Here is a 19,861-nt window from a genome sequence, read left to right as displayed (position 1 = left end):
TGTAGAATTTGCTCTTGTGGTGGGAGAGAGCATGAGCAATTAGAGACTGAAGTAAAGCCACTGCATAGAAGGTGGGGCTGCTTGAGGCCTGAGAGGTAGGCGAGACTGTCTGAGTCACGAGTGCTTCACAGGTCACACGAACATGTTAAACATTATGCTGAGCTAAGAGGCAGCCTCTGAGACTATGGTGATCTGCCTTTCCGTTTTGTCTCTAATGGTGCTGATGGATGCTTGTGCTTAGAATTGGCTTTCGCTACTTTATATTGAAATGCTTTAAAGAATGAAGACATATATCCTGGAGAGCTTGTATGACACTGTCCCACTGTGGGTTGGCAGGCTACAAGTGAGAGTTTTGGACTCATCACTGTCATAGAATTATTATGGCCGTGGGACCATTGCCCCGAATGGGAAACGGGAGAGTGAAGCTGTTATGGACTTAACCTCTTTTGGATGCTGATACGTTTGCTAAGCCAGAGACAGTGCTCAGTTGTTTAAAACTCAATATTTTAAGTGTTAAACTAAAAATGTTTCCTTTGTGACTTAATGGATATAAAGATGAAAATGTCATGGTCCTGTCCTTAAGGAGAGTTGATGATATTCGTCTCACCTCCTATTCTTTTCCAAACAGGCCAAACTCTAAGGAAAGATATGTGGATGAAAAGATTTAAAAATTTTTAAAAAATGTAAACATAGTTGGCTATATAACTCAACCAGTCTTTTGCTAGAATGGTAATTTTCCAGTCTACATTTATTATTAACTTTGAAAATTCCATTTATGATCAGAGGATCAATATGTATGTATACTTATTACACTGTTTAAAATTACATTTTGTCTTAAGTGTATGTTAATTGTAGTTTTGTTTTAAAAAGAGACATTCCAGGAGCATTGCGGTAATGTCAGTTTTCAGAATGCTCTCTCTGACCACTAAGGGATTATTACAAATGACATGTTACAAGTGTTACTAGTTCTCATCACTTGCCCACCAGGTAAGAGAGACCAAGGGCTGAGAATTCTCAGATAATTAGAAGTCAAGTTTTCTTAGAGTTTACAGTGGTTCTCAACCTTCCTAATGCTGCGACCCTTTAAATACAGTTCCTCATGTTGTGACCCCCCAATCATAAAATTATTCTTGTTGCTACTTTATAACTGTAATTTTGCTACTGTTATGAATCGTAATGTAAATATCTGATATGCAGGATGTATTTTCATTGTTACAAATTGAACATAATTAAAGCATAGTGATGAATTACAAAAACAATATGTAATTATATATGTGTTTTCCGATGGTCTTAGGCGACCCCTGTGAAAGGGTCGTTCGACCCCAAAGGGTTGCGACCCACAGGTTGAGAACCGCTGGTCTAGGGCTAGGCCTTTAGCTCTTGTTCACCTGTGGAGTGTGGGGATACTCTTAAGTAATAGTAACCATCAGGTGGGAAAGAGGCAAGTGTCTGTCCACCTCCTATACTGTGGCTTGTGGCAAAGAGCCCCACTGGCCAATGAAGCTTGGGGTGAGGCGCCTCCCCTTTCCTCTCACAGCTTCCCAGGTCTTTCCCCCTGAGATAAGCCATAATGAATTGTTGAACTGGAGGAAATTGCCAAAATTTCAATCATTTGAAGCCGTATTAAAGAAGTGACTTGTGCTAAGTGCTAACTAAGTACTTAAAACAAGTAACACTGGTCAGGGGAATTTTTCTTTTTAACTAGTTAGTATTGGTGAAGTTCCAGACGGTATCTGTTTTATTTAAATAAACTTTTCGTTTTAGAATAGTTTCACATTGACAGAAAAGTTGCAAAGATAGTACAGAAAATTCCCAGGTATCCCTTACCCGGCCCCTATTGTTAACATCTTACACCATTGCCTAGGCAGTATTTTTAAGACAACAAATCAGCTTTGTTTGATAGACTTGAAACCTCAAATATTTTACTGACATAAAAGTATATAGAAGAGCCGAAACCGGTTTGGCTCAGTGGATAGAGTGTTGGCCTGTGGACTGAAAGGTCCCAGGTTCGATTCCGGTCAAGGGCATGTACCTTGGTTGCGGGTACATCCCCAGTAGGAGATGTGCAGGAGGCAGTTGATCGATGTTTCTCTCTCATCAATGTTTCTAATTCTCTATCCCTCTCCCTGCCTCTCTGTAAAAAATCAGTAATATATATATTTTTTTAAAAAGTATATAGAAGAATTAAATGGTATTTCATTTATCAAGTTACCTGAAAATAAAAACTTACACCTTAGCAAAGTGATGGAAATCTTTAAAATTACTGTCATATGGTGCCTACTGCATGTACGTGCTCAACAAATATGTGTTGACAGGATGAATAAGTGAATGCAGATGCTCCTCTACCCTCTTGAGAATCTTAAGTTCTTAGAGCTTTCAGAAAAGATTAAATTACTCCGTATATATAACCTGTTCTGCCTTGCTCTGGCTGTGGAATTCTTACTTCTAGTTGACATAAGGCATACTTAATTCATTCTTAATATCGTGAAGTCTTGGTGTTTCCTCTGTTTACCCAGTTATTACTTTAAACTATCAATAGGTAACATTGAATGCCTGTTATTTGCCCCGCCCTCCGCATCCTTTTGAATACTAAGTATAAACTTTGGAACTTTTTTCTTTTTTCTATATCTGTTTTCTTTCTTTGAATATATAGATTGTACCTCTGTATACCATTGAGCATTGTTAAATCCTATACTGTAATGTCAAAAAAGTTTAATTTTTCTCGGGATACTGATATCAGCATTAAATATTGCATGGAAAAATTATCTTAGATAGTGCTCAAATATACTTTTTAAAAAAGTCTTTGAGTTTTTAAAAAAAAGTCTCTGAGTTAACAGAAGAAACTGCCATGCTTTCATCAAGAAAAAGAAAAGTTATTTATTTGGAAGGTAGACTGTTCAGCAATTAATCTTTTTATGTTTTCAGAATTCAGCTGTGGAGATGCTTTTGTCAAAACAACTTTCTCTTGATGTTCAAGAAAGCATGAAAAACACTGAAGATGAGCAGAAAGTCAATGAGCTGCAAAATCAACCTTTAGAATTAGATGTCATGTTAAGAAATGAACAATTAAAAGAGATAGAGGTACGGAAACAAGAAAAACACTGACAACATGATTGCATTATTTATCCAGTGCAATACAATATATTGTAATTACCAAAAACTTGCTTGCACAGAGTGAAAAGTCGTATTTAACCTTTGCCTGATGATCAATTTGGTAACTCTATAATTATGTACTAATCAGTAAGTTTTATAAATTTTCCCATTTAAAAAGTGGAACAGTTTAATGAACATTAGTGTTCTTTCTGTTTCACAAAGTTCCTAAAAACTTACTTATTCAGTAAAAAAAATGGAGAGATTCTGACTTGTTATCATTCCTTTTCTCAGTCATATGTATTCTTCAGATTCTGACAAATTCCTTTTATTTTTCTAATTATCAACATATGGGGTACTGTTTCTTTGTTTTTACAGCTCTGTTTACAAAGCTTTGTTTATGTATTTATATACTAATAGCTATGTAAAATAATCTAATAGGGCAATACATGGCCATGTTTTTTAAAACGCCTCTACCATTTTAACCAAGCTTCTATAATAGAAAACATGTATCTAAGACAGGGGCAGGCATAATGTATGTAAATAATAAAAATAAGATAAACCTTCCTTTCAACATTGCAGAACCTTTTAACACAATGGGGTGATCGAATTGCTATTAAATGCTAGACCCATGGTGGGTTTGAGTCTAGATTTTAGCATAATTCAAGAGAAAAAACCCTTTTAAACATCAGGACTTAACTTTCTCTGTGTACAAATGAAATCTTTAAAACATCTTGGGATAGAGTGCGTTGGAAGGAAAGAGGATGGGAAAGAAAATGAATGAATGAATGAGTGAATAAGTGAGTGTATACTTACTGATTTCCTTGACTTGTTTTTTAGGAATTATATACCCAGTTGGAAGCAAGGAAAGCAGCCATTGAACCCCTGGAACAAACTGAATATCTCAACACAACAGAAACCAGTGCCTTGGCTCTCCACAGTTCAAGGAATTCAGCGCAGCACTTGGACAATCTGCTTCAGGCACTTGCTACTTTGAAGAAAAACAAAGAACGCCAGTATTGTCTTCTTAAAGATTTTCAGGAACGCCTTGCTGCAATCGAATCCTCGCTGAAAGTCTTGTTGACAGAGAAGGAAAGTCTCAAAGTGTAAGTGTAAGAATTTAGGACTTGAGTTCATTTTATTCAAACACAGGTTCTATTACCCTGAACAGGCCCCCAGTGGTTTTTGTCTGTTTTTAATTTTTTTATTAATATATCCTCACAGGATATATTTTTTCCATTGCTTTCTTAGAGAGTGGAAAGGAGTAGGAAGAAGGGAGAGAAAGAGAGACAAACATTGATGTGAGAGAGACACAACGATTGGTTGCCTCCCTTCCGAGCCACAGTTGGGATGCTGGATCGAACCTGCAACAAAGTTATGTGTCCTTGACTGAGACTTGAACCCATGACCCTTTGGTACATGGGCTGTTGCTCCAACCACTGACCCACGCCAGTCAGGGAAGGCCCAAGGTTTTAAGACTTTATACTACAAAGAATATGACTTTAATACTACGTGTGGAAATTCATTCCATATGGAAGCCATTGAAGAAAACTTTGTTGATTTCATGGGGAAAAAAAGAATATTAATTATATTAATTTTATAATTAAATTATATTAACTTATTTCATGTCTAATTCACACTGAAAATACCTGCAAAATATGTTAAAGTTTTGTAGAATTCAATATTCTTTAAAAAATTTTTTTAAATTGATTTTAGAGAAGAAGGTAGATGGAGAGAGAGATAGAAACATCAGTGATGAGAGAGAATCATTAATTGGCTGCCTCCTGCACACCCGACACTAGTGATCGAGCCAGCAAGGCATGTGCCCTGACTGGGAAGTGAACCATGACCTCCTGGTTCATAGGTTGATGCTCAACTGCTGAGCCATGCTGGTCGGGCTCAGTATTCTTTTGGTCAAGAATTTAGTCTAAACTGTGGGAGTGAAAACATTAATGTGTATAATTATTTAGTGTCAGCATCATTGGTGTAAATTGTTTGGAACATATTTAACATATATGTATTGTATTGGTTTCGTTGAAAACAAATACACTCCTTTTGGCTTTGAAAATGATGGTAAATGGTACTAGGTATAGTTTTAATGTGTAAACAGTTTTTTCATTATTAAAAAATACTTTATGCAAAGACTGTACAGAGTACTTTTGCACATATTGTTCCCTTCACTCTTCACTCTTTTCCTGTGGTTCTACATTGTTACGATGCTCATTTTGTAAATGATCCCTCACAAACTGATTGAAAGCCAAGATCCTGATTTTACTTTAAAGACAGAATGCTCTTATAGACCATCTAACCTTTTCTTCTGTGAGTTCAAAACAGAACTAATTTCTTTAGATGACATCTAACCTCAGGTTGATTTATAAGAAACGTTAACAAGCTTCATTTTTCTTCTTTTTTCTAGGGGATCACTGGACAGTGCAACCTATGTGGCCAAAATTCACAAATTGCTGGCATCAATAGAAAGAGAGAAAGATTCCTTAAGCAAGTTGAAAATTGAATGGGAAACTATATCAAACTCTCTGGGTGACATGGATAAGAAGCTGTTGGAAAGCCAGGTCCGGCAGCTTGAACAGGGGTGGAAACAAGTAGAACAACTGGTTCACAGGAAGTACTCCCAGCACGAGATGGAGCAGGAGGAACTGACGTCTCTCATGAGCGAGATCCAGGAGCTGGGCCTCTCTCTGCAGCAGCAGCACCAGCGCCTCCAGTTGAGGCTGGGCTCCCGGGGAGGACAGGAAAGGGACACAGGCGCGGTTGCCTTGGCTACTGAACTCCAGGCTGCCAAGCATAGATTTTCTGTTTTAAAGGCGAGAGCTGAACTTCAGATGAAGAGGATTTGGGGAGAGAAGGAAAAGAAGATTTTGGAAGATGCGATAAATAATTTGCAGAAGCAGTGGGAAGCGTCAGAGCCATTAAACATAGAGGTGGACAGTGAGATCAGGAAGAGTGAGATCAGGAACAAGGTGAAAGAGACGAGCTTATGGGTGAAGAACCAGTTAGGTGAGCTCGTTTCCTCCATTTCCCTGCTACCAGAGGGCATCCTTTCCCAGATCCGAAAATGCAAAGTGAGGCACGATGGCATTCTGGGTCAGCAGCGGGCGGCGGAGGCGCTGGCCGAAGAGGTGCAGGACAGCACCCCTAACCTGGCCGCAGGCGAGCGCGAGGAACTGGAGAGCCTCCTCCAGGACTTACAAGATCAGTGCCAACGGCTCGTTTTGAAATCCACTCAAAGATCGCAGCTGTTGGAACATAAATTGGAAGAAAGAAGCACTTTTCTTGCAGAAATAGGGAAAGTTCAGCTGTCACTTCAAGAAAAGGAAACACGGATAATCCCCCAAGTGGGAACAGCCTCCACCGGAGCGGAACTGGAGCATCAGCGTGTGGCCCTGGCGGCGTCTCAGGGGGAATTGCAAGAAATCGCCAGTGAACTCTCGGCGCATCTTCAGGAGCTCACGCGCCTCTGTAAGGACCTCAGTGTGTTTGAAAGGTTATTTCTGGACGATCAGTTGAAAAGTCTGCAGACGAGAGCCAGCAGAGCACAAAGATTCATTCAGCATAAATGTAGTGAAGTAGAACACAAGATGCAATTTTCCAGAGAATTCCAGGAGCAGACATCTGCACTTCAGAAGGAGCTTGATAACATACAGCGCAACGAGCTGCTCCTGAGTCAAGAAGTGAGTGAGGGCGTGAAAGGGGAGCTCCGTGGCCTCCTCGGGCGCCTCCGGGGTGTTCAGTCCAGCATCCGACAAGCACTGAGACTCAAAGAAGTGTTTGACTCCCTGGGACTCCACTGGGACTGCTCCCAGCTTGACATGTTACAATCCCAAGTATTTGAAAAAGAGAGAGAACTCGAAGGAAAAATTAAGCAGTTGGACACATTTATGGCAGAATATGGCAGATATCAAGCATCGCTAAGTAAATTGAGGGCGTTGGATTTGCAAATTAAGGAAAGGGCCGAAGCAGTCCTAAAAACCCCTCCTCCTTCTCCAGAAAGCCATCTGCTTGGTGCTCAAATTTTGAATCAGAGAATCGAGAGAGCCATGTGCTTGTATCATGAGGTTGTAAAGAAATTAAGTGAAAATAAGGCCTTTGGTGACTCCTTCAAAGAGGAAGAGCTACTACAAACAAAGCTGTTTGCAGAAGAAAACGATAAGTTGCGGAAGGTTCTCCAGAATATAGTACTAGAATCCCCACCAAAAGAAATGGATGAAAAGAGTTTTCAGGAGAAACTAGAAAATTCCTTCCATGTTTTGAACCAGATAAAATCTCAGTTACAACAGCCTTTACTTATAAATTTGAAAATTGAACATATTCAAAAGGAAATGGATAATTGCGAAGCGTTTCAAGAACAAGTTCAGGCAGAAATGTGTAGCATTAAAGGGGTAACTGTTATTGAGAAGCAAAGGGAGAAAACCTCTTCTGAAGCTAGTGATGTGGAGACAAAATTACGTGACATTGAAGAGCTGCACGTTCAGCTTAATGCAAGCATTGATATGCGCACAGTAAGTTTCTTTAAAATTAGGTGGTTCATGCATCTATTTTTATTTTATGTTTTGCTCCAGTTGATACCTCCACTTCTCAAGAAGTTAGAAATTTTACAGGCAAATTCTCCACAGGAGAATAGCCATTTGCTAAGAGCCAGTTTGTAATCCCGACTCCTCCTCCATCTACATACAACGCCTTATCATTTGGAAAAGACAAGTTTGACACCTTTCTTTCTATATCCCTAATAACCTCTGTTGCGCAGAACAAAGGTTTTTTTGTTTGTGTTCTGGAACTAATAGGGCAGGGTGGGAGGAATATGGTGTGGAGAAGAGAACACAAATAATAATAACATTTACTTAGCACTTGCAGTGTACTGATCATTTACCTTTATTCATCACAGCAACTCTGTGAAGTGGGCCTTATTATTGACCCCATTTTAAAATCAGGAAATTGAACTTCAGAAACATCAAGACTTTTCTCAGGGCCTTATTACAGAACCAGGAATCAACTTGAGATCTGTCTGGGTTTAGAGCGCAGCCATCAAATTAAGGCTCACATGCCAAATCTGCCCACAGTGTCTGATTTTGTAAATCAAGTTTCATTGGAGCATAGCCCTGCCCCCATTCCTTTATGGATTGTCTGTGGTTGCTTCTGTGCTACCACCAAAGGACTGAATAGCTGTTATAGTCCAGACTAGAGGCCCAGTGCACAAAATTCATGCAAGAGTAGGCCTTCCTTCCCCCGGCTGCTGGCACCGGCTTCCCTCTGGCACCCGGGACCCAGGCTTTCCTCGTAGCCCCGGTTTCGTCCAGAAGGTTGTCTGGTCTAATTAGCATATTACACTTTTTTATTATAGATGGCCGGCAAAGCCTCATATATTTAGTCCGACCCTTTACACGAAAAGTTTGCTGACCTCTGTTGCAGAGTGACCCCAGCACACCCCTCCTTTCCTGCACTAATAGCGTAGATGGCTTAGGCATCATTGGAACACCACTGTGCTTACTATAATACCTTTTACTGTGTTTTCAGAATTGTCACATTAAATTTATAGGATACGGAACTTAACTCTCTTTTTTAATTCAAAGAGTTATTAGGTAATATATTTGCACTACTTTGATAGGTATACTAGTAAATTCTTTAGAAATGAAAAGTCATATTATGAACCCAACCCAAATATGTCCTTTAAATTGGTACTTAACAAGAGCCAATTGAGAGTACTTTTCTACTTAATTTTTTATTGAGGTATAATTGACATGTATTAGTTTCGTGTGTATAACATATTCTGTATTTGTACATATTGTTAGCAGTAAGTCTACTTAACAGCTATCACCACAGTTACATTTTTTTCTTGTGATGAGAATTTATAAGATCTACTCTCTTAGCAATTTCAAATATGCAACACAGTATTGGTAACTAGAGTGGCTATGCTATACATTACATCCCACAACTTATTTTGTAACTGCAAGTTTATAGCTTTTGACCCCTGCTTCGCTCATTTCAACCCTCCACCCCACACCTCTGACAACCACAAGTCTGTTCTCTGTATCCTTCTCCACTTGATTTAATGCATTTTCCAGAAATGAGGTACATGAATCCCCCAAATCATATGATTAGTGCTGGACTGGAAGGGACCTTTAAAGTTATTTATTTCAATGAGAAGACATAAAGTGAGATTCTCAAAACTAAAGTTAGTGGCATAACTATTCATTTAAAAACATAAGCGGTCTGGGTTCTTTGTTTACTTTTTTTTCATCTTTTTTTCACAAGTATTGATTAAGGTTCTATACATTAAGTTTATTCCATTGTTTAATTTATGTCTAATATAAGAGCAGGAACGTATATTATTAGACATGATTCATGAGGTTTATTTTTGAATTTAGATTCGGTTTCCTTAGCAAATCTGGAGTGTTTTGTTTTTTATGTAAACACTAGAGGCCCGATGCACAAAATTTGTGCACATGGTGGGGAGGCGTCCTTCAGCCCGGCCTGCGCCCGCTTACACTACAGAAGCCTTTGGGGGGATGTCCCACTGCTGCAGAGGCGGGAGAGGGTCCTGCCACCACCACCACCACCGCTGCTGCACTCGCCAGCCGTGAGCCGGCTTCTGGCTGAGTGGCGTTCCCCCTGTGGGAGCGCACTGACCACCAGGGGCAGCTCCTGCATTGAGCGTCTGCCCCCTAGTGGTCAGCATGCATCATAGTGACCAGTCGTTCCGCCGTTCAGTCATTTTTCATATTAGCCTTTTATTATATAGGACTTTTACATACTTGTCAAACTAAAAGTAGGAGATGCTAACTCTTATAAGACCCAAGGGTATATATTATGAGTGCACCACAAAAAGTCAAGAATGACAGAAGTCCCAGATGTCTGACAGTTTTGTCATAGCATTTAATCTCCTTTTCACCAGAATGTCTTGAATGATGCTCATGAAAATATGACCCGCTACAATGAGGCAGTCCCCAGGGCGATGGGGGTGGTTGCTGCCCTTGAAGCCTTTGTTGCATCCCATAGCGTAGACCTGGATCATCCAGAAGAATCACTGGAGACGCCTCGCGGGAAACAGGAGGAATTGGAATCCACGATAACAGACATCCAGAGCCTCAGTGAGAAACTGGGGGCCATCGCCAGCCCTGCCGCCCAAGGACAACTTCAGTGCACTTTGCAGGAATTGGTTTCTAAGAACTCAGCCCTGAGAGAGGCAGTCAGAGTAAAGGAAGCAGAAATAGAAAGGTGTGTACTTCTTTGTAATGCTTTACGAACATAAAATATAAAATATAGATTTCTTTACAATAAACATATACGCAGAAATCATTTGGAAAATATGGAAAAGTTAAAAAAATACGACCTAAAGAAAACCGTAACAAATATTTTATTGTATTTTATATTTTTTATTTAATATTGAGTACCTACAACAGAATGTTTATAAAAGTCTGCATATGGTATAAAGAATAATGATAAACAGCCATGTACCCAGAGGTTCAAAGAGAATCATCATGACTTTTTGATTCTCTTGCGTGCTTCTTCCCGCTCCTCTCAGAAGTAACAGAAGTATTCTTTATCCTAAATATTTTATCATTTCTTTGCCCTTTAAAATGTTTTTACTGTGTGTTTGTATTCCATTTTCATGCATGTGTATTCTTCTGTGACTTCAAAATCATCATTATGATCCTGAAGTTTATTCATGATCTTGTCTGTTGTAAAATTCAGTCACCCATCTACTGATAAGCATTTGGGTTATTCCTAGTTTTTGCATTTACAAAAGTTCTACCAGGAACATTTATAAATGCAAGATCTCCCAGTGGGTTGTGGTTGCCGGGTCGCACACCTTACATTTTAATTCCACATGATTTAATTCATTGTTTTAAGTTTATCTAATAGCATATCTGTGTTACAATTGTCCTATATCCTTGCCAACACTTGATGTTGTGGGATTTAAATTTCGCCATTCTGATGGGTGAGAAGTGGTATTTTATTGTGGTTTTTTGTTTGCATCTCTATTATTGCTAATGAATTTGAGCCTCTTTTTAAAAAAATATTTCTTGGTCACTCATGTTTCTTCTTCTGAGAAATACTTATTCAAGCCTTTACCCAATTTTTATAAGGTTGTCCATCTTTTTCTTTTTCATTTGTAGGGATTTATTCTATATTTTGGATGTTGGACTTTTGTGGTTGTAGGTGTTATAAATGTCTTTATAGGCTTTATCCTCTGTCTCCAGCATTCCAGGAGAAGGTCAATAAAACTAAACTGCAGCAAATAACTTCAAAGTGAAAACAGCCCTACAATTTAGCTTATTTCTCCATACTTCCTCTTTTACTTAGTGCAGAGCCTCTAAATATTTCTTAATTCCTTCCCAGTTTATTATTGTGTTTTAAGAATTTAAAAAATACTTGATACTTGAATTTTTAATTGTCTTCAGTGGGGAATGCAGGCTGTATCTATTTTGTACACATAATTTTATTCATAGTGTTTTTAATATATCACAGCATTATGCTGTATAAAAATATGCTGCCTTTAACTTTATAACATGAGCTCTTTTTCTTATTGTAACAAAAGCTCTATAAAAGTAATTAGAATTTCTATATGATATTTTATAAAATAGATTGTTGTAATTTACTCAGCTTTATCTTTTGTTACACATAGGGTGTGTTTCAATTTTGCCATTTTAGTTAATAGTCTAATCAGTAAAAAATTTTTTACTTAATAAGCAAAAGTAAATTCAGGATAAATTTCTTGTACTGGATTGGGATTAACTCCTTAAGATAAATTACAGAAGTCAAATTAATGGTCAAAAGATATGGACATTTTAAAGACTAAATGGTTTTCTACAAGAATTGTATCAAGTTACACTTCATTAGTAGTGCTGAAAAATACAGTTTTCCAATTTAGGTGTTTTGAGATCAGTCTTACCTGCCTGTTAAAGTTTTCAATTCTAAAGTCTTATGCAGGTCCCCGTGAGAAGGTAGATGATGAAAATTTTTTGAAATCCCCTGAATAACAAAAAAGAGAATTACATTCTGTTTTTTTTATTAAGTGTTGAAATTTACTCTGGGATGTTCAGAATATATGGTACTAAATAAAATTTAATGTATCTCACTTTCCCCCCTAACCCACTAGGTGTCTCGAGAATTACAAATGCTACGGGAAACTTAAAGAGAAGATTGGGACTGACCTCCGCCGAATGGAGGCAGTTCTTGCGCAGTCCATGTCCCCGCTGCCAGTGTCCTACAAAGAAGCTCTAGAACGCTCGGAACAGAGCAAGGTAACAGTATTTGCAAATCTCCAGGAAGACTGGGTGCAAAAAAGGGGCAGAAAGCTGGCGGAGGCAGCAGGGAACGTGGCTCTGTGACGCCCCACAGCAAGCTTCAACCTGACTTGTACCAAACTCAAGAAAATTCTTCCAACCAAAAGCCAAGGGGGGAAAAATGAAGCAATGGTTCTGAGACTTGATTCGTAGTTGGGTTCACAGGACAGTCCTCTCCTGAGTGGCATCCTGTCCTTATTGCTCACTCTTTCTAAAGCTTGACCCTTCATGTTATGTTGTAGGACCTTGCTGGACGGATGACATGGAATTTAATGCAGTTGTCCTACGTGTTAAATTCCGGTTACTTCTTATGTGCTCTCCTCAGCAATTCTAGTTTTTGCTTACTGTCATCTGTTAGAGTCTATGGTATTATGTTATTAGGATTTGGATGAGAACATTCTGAATAGTCTGTGCTTACTATCCATCCCAAAACAAAACGTAAAACCAAAAAAAAAACGAACTAAAGCCTTGGTGGTTGATACAGTGTATTGTCCAAATTAACTTCCTAGTAAAAGATGAGACTTAACAGTAGAATAACAGAGTGAACTTTTAGGATTGTTAACCTTTAAAAGCATATCTTACTTGGGAAAATTGGCTTATGCGTCATTGTTTGTGCCCATAGTTTCAAATTCACATAGTGCAATACAATAATACATAGGTAATTCTCATCTGTCTCAAATTGGCTTTCAAAAGGACTAAAAAATTGATCACAAAATGCTTGTGGACGATGTAAAATCATTTGCTATTCAAGATTTTAAAAAGTTCGTAATGTTCAGAAAGATCAATAGACATTATATTCTTCTTATCCCTTTTGTTTCCTAAGGCCTTGGTGTCAAATCTTATGTCAATTAAAGAAGAGTTTATGAAACTACGACAGGTCCTCAGACACCTGAGACCCACGTTCACAGATAGTGACGGCATGGGTCTGCTCAGAACCGTGTGGGCTCTGTGGGAGAAATGGCTGCGTTTGCTGGAAGTTGCTAAAGAATGGGAGATGTGGTGTGAAGAACTGAAGCAGGAGTGGAAATTTGTCAGTGAAGAAGTGAGTGCTTCATTTTCTCTTTGTTAATCCTTACCTGAGGCTTTTCTTTTTTTCATTGATTTGTGAGAGAGAGACATGTCGATTGGATGCCTCCTGCATGTGCCCTGACCTGCAGCCAAGGTACGTGCCCTGGACCAGGAATGGAACCCGAGACCCTTTGGTTTGTGGCCGATGCTCTAACCACTGAGCTTGCTGGTCAGGGCGATGCTTCATTTTCAATAGTCAAACCATAGAGTTTTTCTTATAAGCATCTTTACATTGTTTTATTATTTTCATGTTGTTTTTATATACAACAGGTCCTCAACCTCTGTCATTTGTTTTTTATCACATATGTGTAACACATAAATGTTTATAGAGGTCGCATCCTACTAAAATAATCTCCCAAGAAATGATTCAACATTTTTTTTTATAATAGTGGAATATATTTGGTATCAGACGGTTCTTAGAAATAAGTGACTACTTGTTCATTCGAGCTTTAAGATCTTTATTGTGAAGATGAATTAAGCCCTCTTAAAAATAACTCTCTCAACCTGGCACTGAAGGTTAGAGTTAGGTAGTATTCATAATCACCAACTACTTTGGAGATTAACTACAATTGTTGACTAAGGAAATGAACTATTGTTGTAAAGTCTGGGCCTAAAAATGTCTGATATTCTTTCTGAAAACCATCTCAAAGAAACTTAATATCTGTCAGTCACACATGTTCATTTAACTATGGTTCAGGACTTACACTTACATATATTTAAAAGAAAATTTAAAATAGTATAACATTATCTTAGAGTACTCTTTAATTCTTTAATTTTCCCAAAGGACGAGGTATAAATGAGGTACAAATCATAACATTAAATGAAAGTTCTTCTCTCTAATTCATGTCTGAATTCCTGCTGAATTTACTTGAGAGAGAAATACACTAATCAGTACTTCATTAGAGGAAGGATACATGCTTTGGGATTTAAATGTTTAGTACTATCATATTTTCTTGCTTAAAACTTGATAGTTTTGAAAATGAATTTCATTTTGGTGGTGGGGTTTGATGAGTAAATACATTATAAAGTATGCTTCTAGCAGAACTGCTGGCCTTGTTCTTTCCCGTTCATAATGACACTGTTTATTGAATTACTACAGTAGGCCGTGTGCAATGCTGAGAAGGCAGTTCACACATGGTGTCACTGAATCCTTGCATTGCCCTCAGGACTGATTCCCATTTTATTGATAGAGAAACTGAGGCACTGGGAGATTTAAGTTGGCTCAAGACGTTCCAGTGATTGAGCTATAAGCTCCTGTGGGCTGGGACCACATCTGTTTTGCTCACCGTTGTAACTTTAGTATCCAACCAAGGCTTTGCACTTAGTGGGCTTAGTAAATATTTCTTGAGTGACAGCTCTTATTTAAACCCAAGTCTAAAGCTTTTTATTTTATTACATTGTCTCTCTACTGCTATATACCTATTTGCAATTATACTTTATTAATTCAGATCACATTCCCTTAGCACTTTGAAATTATTCATAAAGCATTTTACAATATTTGCTAACAAAATGTGTTTTTTAAAGAGTAGCAAAAACAAAATATGTCCTCATAATGGGTGTTAATGGGTGTTTATTGAACATATGTCATACATAGTTCTGAGCTCTTTACATGTATTATCATTTATCCTCACAAGAATCCTAAAAGGTCGATATTTTTATAACCTTCATTCCATAGATGAGGAAAGTAAGACAGTGAGATTGAGTAACTTGCCCACAATCATAAGTGAGTGGTAGCAGTGGATTCAAATTTACACTCTGGAGTTTAAGGGCTAAAGTATCAACTTAAATGATATTTACCCATACCAAATTGATGTAAGCTTTTAAAATAGCTTTTATCCATTCAATAAAAACTAGATCATCTAAAGGCCTATACATGCAAGGTCCTGTTAGTATGGTTGTAAATGTATATGTGATGAAATGAATTTCTGTTTTTAAAATGTTAGTAGTATACAATAATTCAGTATCTTTATGGAATAAGTAGATTTTTAAAAACAAGCTCTGTTTACATTTACAAATTAAAAATCAATTTAAATTTTTATTAACTTCTTACCTCTGTTTTCATGTGCTTGATTTAATTATTCACTTCTGGTTACTCAGAATCATTATTTTATGCTTGGGTGAACACAGTGTAAAGTCACATCTTCAAAGCTAATGGGAGGAATAAAGCTGGCTTCTTCCCCTTGTACCAAAAGTCCAGAAGGCCTTTCTCTACCAGTTTCTATTTCTGCTGGTTACAGGATCTTCATTCTCCTTCACTGTGTTTACTTACGGTTTCTTCTCCCTTTCTAGACTCTACTTTATAATTGACTCTGAGCCTAAACATTTTATAATCAATTTTGTTAGAATTATGTGTCTAAGGAAAATCATTGAGGGGCTTGCAGAGGCTCTTGTATGTGGAAGAGTGGGCGCATAATCTTTGTGGCAACTATTTCCCTGATTTGGGCTGTATTCACCCTTTTTGGTATAAAGCTTGTTGACTTTTGACAAGTACCTATAGTTATATGAGCACCAACAACATCCAGATTTAGAATGGTTTTATCGCCCCAGAGAGTTCCTGTGTGCCCCTTCGTAGGCATCTCCTTCCACCACCTCCAGCCCCCGGCAACCTTTACTCTGTTCTTGCATTTCCGGAATGTCACAGAAATGGACGCGGACAGTTTGTGGTCTTTCGAGTCTGGCTTCTCTTCACTAAGCGTGATGCATGTGAGATGCATTCCTGTTGCTGCTTGTTTTGATAGCTCATTTCTTTTTTTATTCCTGGGTAATATTCTACTGGGCACGTGCACGGCCGTTTGTTTATCCATGCATAGGTTGGAGAATTGCCTGGCTTTCGAGTAATATTATCATCCTAATAAGAATTCTTCTTCCCCTTTTGTTCCCCTCCTTACTCACCGACCAACTCACAGCAGGCAGCAGGGACTAGGACAGTGATGGCGAACCTATGACACGTGTGTCAGAGGTGACACGCGAACTCATTTTTTTGGTTGATTTTTCTTTATTAAATGGCATTTAAATATATAAAATAAATATCAAAAATATAAGTCTTTGTTTTACTATGGTTGCAAATATCAAAAAATTTCTATATGTGACACGGCACCAGAGTTAAGTTAGGGCTTTTCAAAATGCTGACACGCCGAGCTCAAAAGGTTCGCCACCACTGGACTAGGAGAACTGAAACAGGGAAGGCCAGAGCCTCGGCTTGCGGTTTGCTCTTCCTGGGTCCTGGCTGCTGCAGGTGCCCCTTGAGCGTTCTCACCAGGACCAGAAGCACCAGGAGATGTTCCGTTAAGTCCTGGTTCATAGGCACAGCTCTTTCAACCCAGATGCATATTGGAAACCCTAGATGTACAATTACCTCTGTCAGTAGAGCAGCTCCTTTCTTTGCACGCTGGTTCTTTGTCAGGGGGGCTGCAAAACAACCCGTGGAACCTTTATCTCAGTCCCTGGTGGAAATGACAGCTGCCTGCACGAGAGCCAGGACTCCTGATGCAACTGGATTTAGGTTTGAGGGGACGGGAAGCACACGTACCATAACGGGGCCTCTCAGAGAGGGGCCAGTCTACACCTGCGCCCAGGCATCCTAGTGACTGGGACTCAGCTGGGATATATGGCCCAAGTGGTAACGCAGCCTATTCCACACTCCACCCCTGGAGCAGTGCCTTCTTTTCTCTAGACCCGCCTTAACAATGGCAGCCGTCTGATGAATGCATCTGAGCCAAGTCAAGTGCAGCATATACTGCCTCCAAAATCGCATAGACTCCCCCAGCATGGTGCTTTGAACCACTTGATCTTTACCTGAGAGGTTCTGCCGTGCCCCAGACCATTGGGCCCCTGGGAACTTAATGCTGGAATTCCTGAATTTTCCTCCATAGGTTGTACTTTCTACCCCAGGGCATCCAGGTCCGTGTTCATCATTTGAGTTAGCACAATATCATAAATGGAGTTGACCAGTATTATGCTCAGTAATGTCAAGATTGCAAGATGCCTGACTGGGTTGGAGCATTGAGGGCAGTCCGCAGTGATAGGGGCAGACATATAAATGAGCAGAGCCGGGGGGGGGGGGGGGCGGGGGGTGGCGGTGTTGAGGAGAGATGCAGAAGCAGATCTGATTGTCGTTATCTTCATTCTGAGCTCAGGGCTGATAGAACTTCAGTCTCCATGCATGTGATGGATGAGGTCATGCATTTCTGGGTTCCGCACATCGCTGTTGGAAAATACATGATTAGGTCAGCATTTTGGGCTGCTTTCTCTGTGGGGTAGGTGTCAGGGTAATGAGGACATAGTGGACTTACTTTTTAAAAATATATTTTATTGATTTCAGAGAGGAAAAGAGAGGGAGGGAGATAGAAACATCAATGATGAGAGAGAATCATTGATTGGCTGCCTCCTGCACACCCCACACTGGGGGATTGAGCCTGTAACCCAGGCATATGCCCCGACCAGGAATCAAACCGTGACCTCCTGGTTCATAGGTTGATGCTCAAACACTGAGCCACACCATACGTTTCTGAGCATAGAGGGATCGATGTGAAAGAAAAGAGAACCGTAGAGAAAGTGCCCAGTCGTTGCCCAGCCGCAGACTTAGTGGGTGCAGTTTGGTGGAGCTCACGCTAACCACCTGATGGGCATCTCAGGAGAAACCATGGCTGTATGCCACTGAAATCGGAAGGAGAAATTATTGATGAGAATACTCAGCAGCGTTTCTTTCAGCTCATAACAGCAGCACTTCGCTTTAATCGCACATCTACAGGATCAATAGCGGGGAACTATGGGATTCTGGTAGTGCAGGTATAATATTCCCCTGTAAACAGACAAATAATTACTTTGAAGTAGGATACGGCATTGGGGCCCTCTGAGAACCAGGGCACAGACGTTTATGGTTGCCAAGGCCTGTTTCCAGACCTGCAGTGGTAAGACTATATTTTACTGATTTTAGTCCTCTCTTTTTGTGTGTTGACTTAGGTTGAACGAGAAGCAATTATTTTAGATAATCTTCAAGAAGAACTCCCTGAAATTTCCAAAACAAAAGAGGCAGCCTCCACGGCGGAACTCTCTGAGCTGCTGGAGTGCCTACGCCAATACGAGGAGACCGCGGAGAAGCAGCAGCTGCTGCTGATGCTGCTGCTCCAGCGCTGCCGAAGCGCCCAGCGCGCCCCTGCCTCCGGGAGCTCCCCGGAGCCCGCCCCAGCCGTCCAGGAGATTACGGCTATGCAAGAGCGATGCAATAAGTGAGAGTTTATGAACCACTGTTACGGAGACATGTTTGATAGCTCAGGTTTAAAATTTAGGAAACACTGACGTTCAAAAATACAAAATACAAGAGGCCTGGTGGGGTCCCTCAGCCTAGCCTGCGACCACTCGCAATCTGGAACTCCTCAGGGGATGTTGGACTGCCAGTTTCAGCCCAAATCTCCCCCCCCCCCACCCCCGCAGGTCTCTAGTATGCATATAACATCTTTGGTTAATCTCTTCCCACCCTCCCTCCTCCCCCTTTCCTCTGAGATTCATCAGTCTGTTCCATGTTTCCATGCCTGTGCATTGAGCATCTGCCCCCCTGGTGGTCAGTTTATGTCACAGCAACTGGTCTAACAGTCACTTAGGCTTTTATATAGATAGATAGATTATAGGATAATGAGAAGTGATATGACAGAATTGAGTTGAGTTAACACAGATTAAGTATAGGAAGGGATAGAAAAGATTATAATGATAAAACAAGCAAGTGTTCTTCATCTTGGTGTTACTGAGGACAAATACACTTCGTTTTGTTTTCTGTTTTCTGTTTTTCTAAGTTAATAGTACATATTTATTATAGAAAGGTTAGAGAATGTGGGATATTATAAAGATTAATATAAACCTCACCTTTAATTTTACCACTCAGCAGCAACCATTGCCAATCACTTCTTTCTCGTCACTTTTTAACTATGATTATACTTTTAAACAAATTGCAAACATATTACTATACTGTTTTATATTCTGCAGAATCCTTTGTCAGCATACCATGTTTGTTTGTCTGTGCCATAAATGCTCTCTAAAACATAGCTCTAAAATCTTTCATCATGTGGATATGCCATCATTTATTTAACAAGCCCCCTAGTATAGGAACTTTAAATTATATGTAATTTCTTTTACTTTTATAAAACCACTGCGGTGAATATTTTTATGCCACAATCTCCGTCTGCATCTGTAATGAATTCATTAAGAAAGATGCTGAGGAGCAGAGTCAGGGAGTCAGAGGATACAGTACATTTACAGCGGGAAATGCCTGCCAAATAGCTCTCGGGAAAGACTTTACCCACCTAAATGCCTCCACTGCAATTCTGGTTACATTCACAGCAAGTGGGGCAGCTGAGATAAAAGGCTAGTGGGGTTGTCTGTCCCCCAGAACCTACCATGTCTCTATT

General features: G+C 39.6%; 1 protein-coding gene across 1 annotated transcript in view; it reads left to right on the top strand.

Moving 5' to 3' along the window:
- The window catches only part of SYNE2 (spectrin repeat containing nuclear envelope protein 2), a 310,564-nt gene that overhangs the window by 160,028 nt on the left and 130,675 nt on the right, over nt 1-19,861 (top strand). Inside the window, exons 46-52 of the mRNA XM_081090284.1 lie at nt 2,926-3,081; nt 3,931-4,196; nt 5,507-7,607; nt 9,998-10,320; nt 12,206-12,350; nt 13,216-13,434; nt 18,423-18,688. Of these exons, the coding sequence (XP_080946410.1) occupies nt 2,926-3,081; nt 3,931-4,196; nt 5,507-7,607; nt 9,998-10,320; nt 12,206-12,350; nt 13,216-13,434; nt 18,423-18,688 (3,476 nt within the window). The remainder of the gene's footprint in view (nt 1-2,925; nt 3,082-3,930; nt 4,197-5,506; nt 7,608-9,997; nt 10,321-12,205; nt 12,351-13,215; nt 13,435-18,422; nt 18,689-19,861) is intronic.

Source organism: Myotis nattereri (genome assembly GCF_964212035.1).
Source record: "Myotis nattereri genome assembly, chromosome: 1".
NCBI classification, from domain to species: Eukaryota; Metazoa; Chordata; class Mammalia; order Chiroptera; family Vespertilionidae; genus Myotis; species Myotis nattereri.
This window is presented reverse-complemented; position numbering and strand designations above follow the sequence as displayed.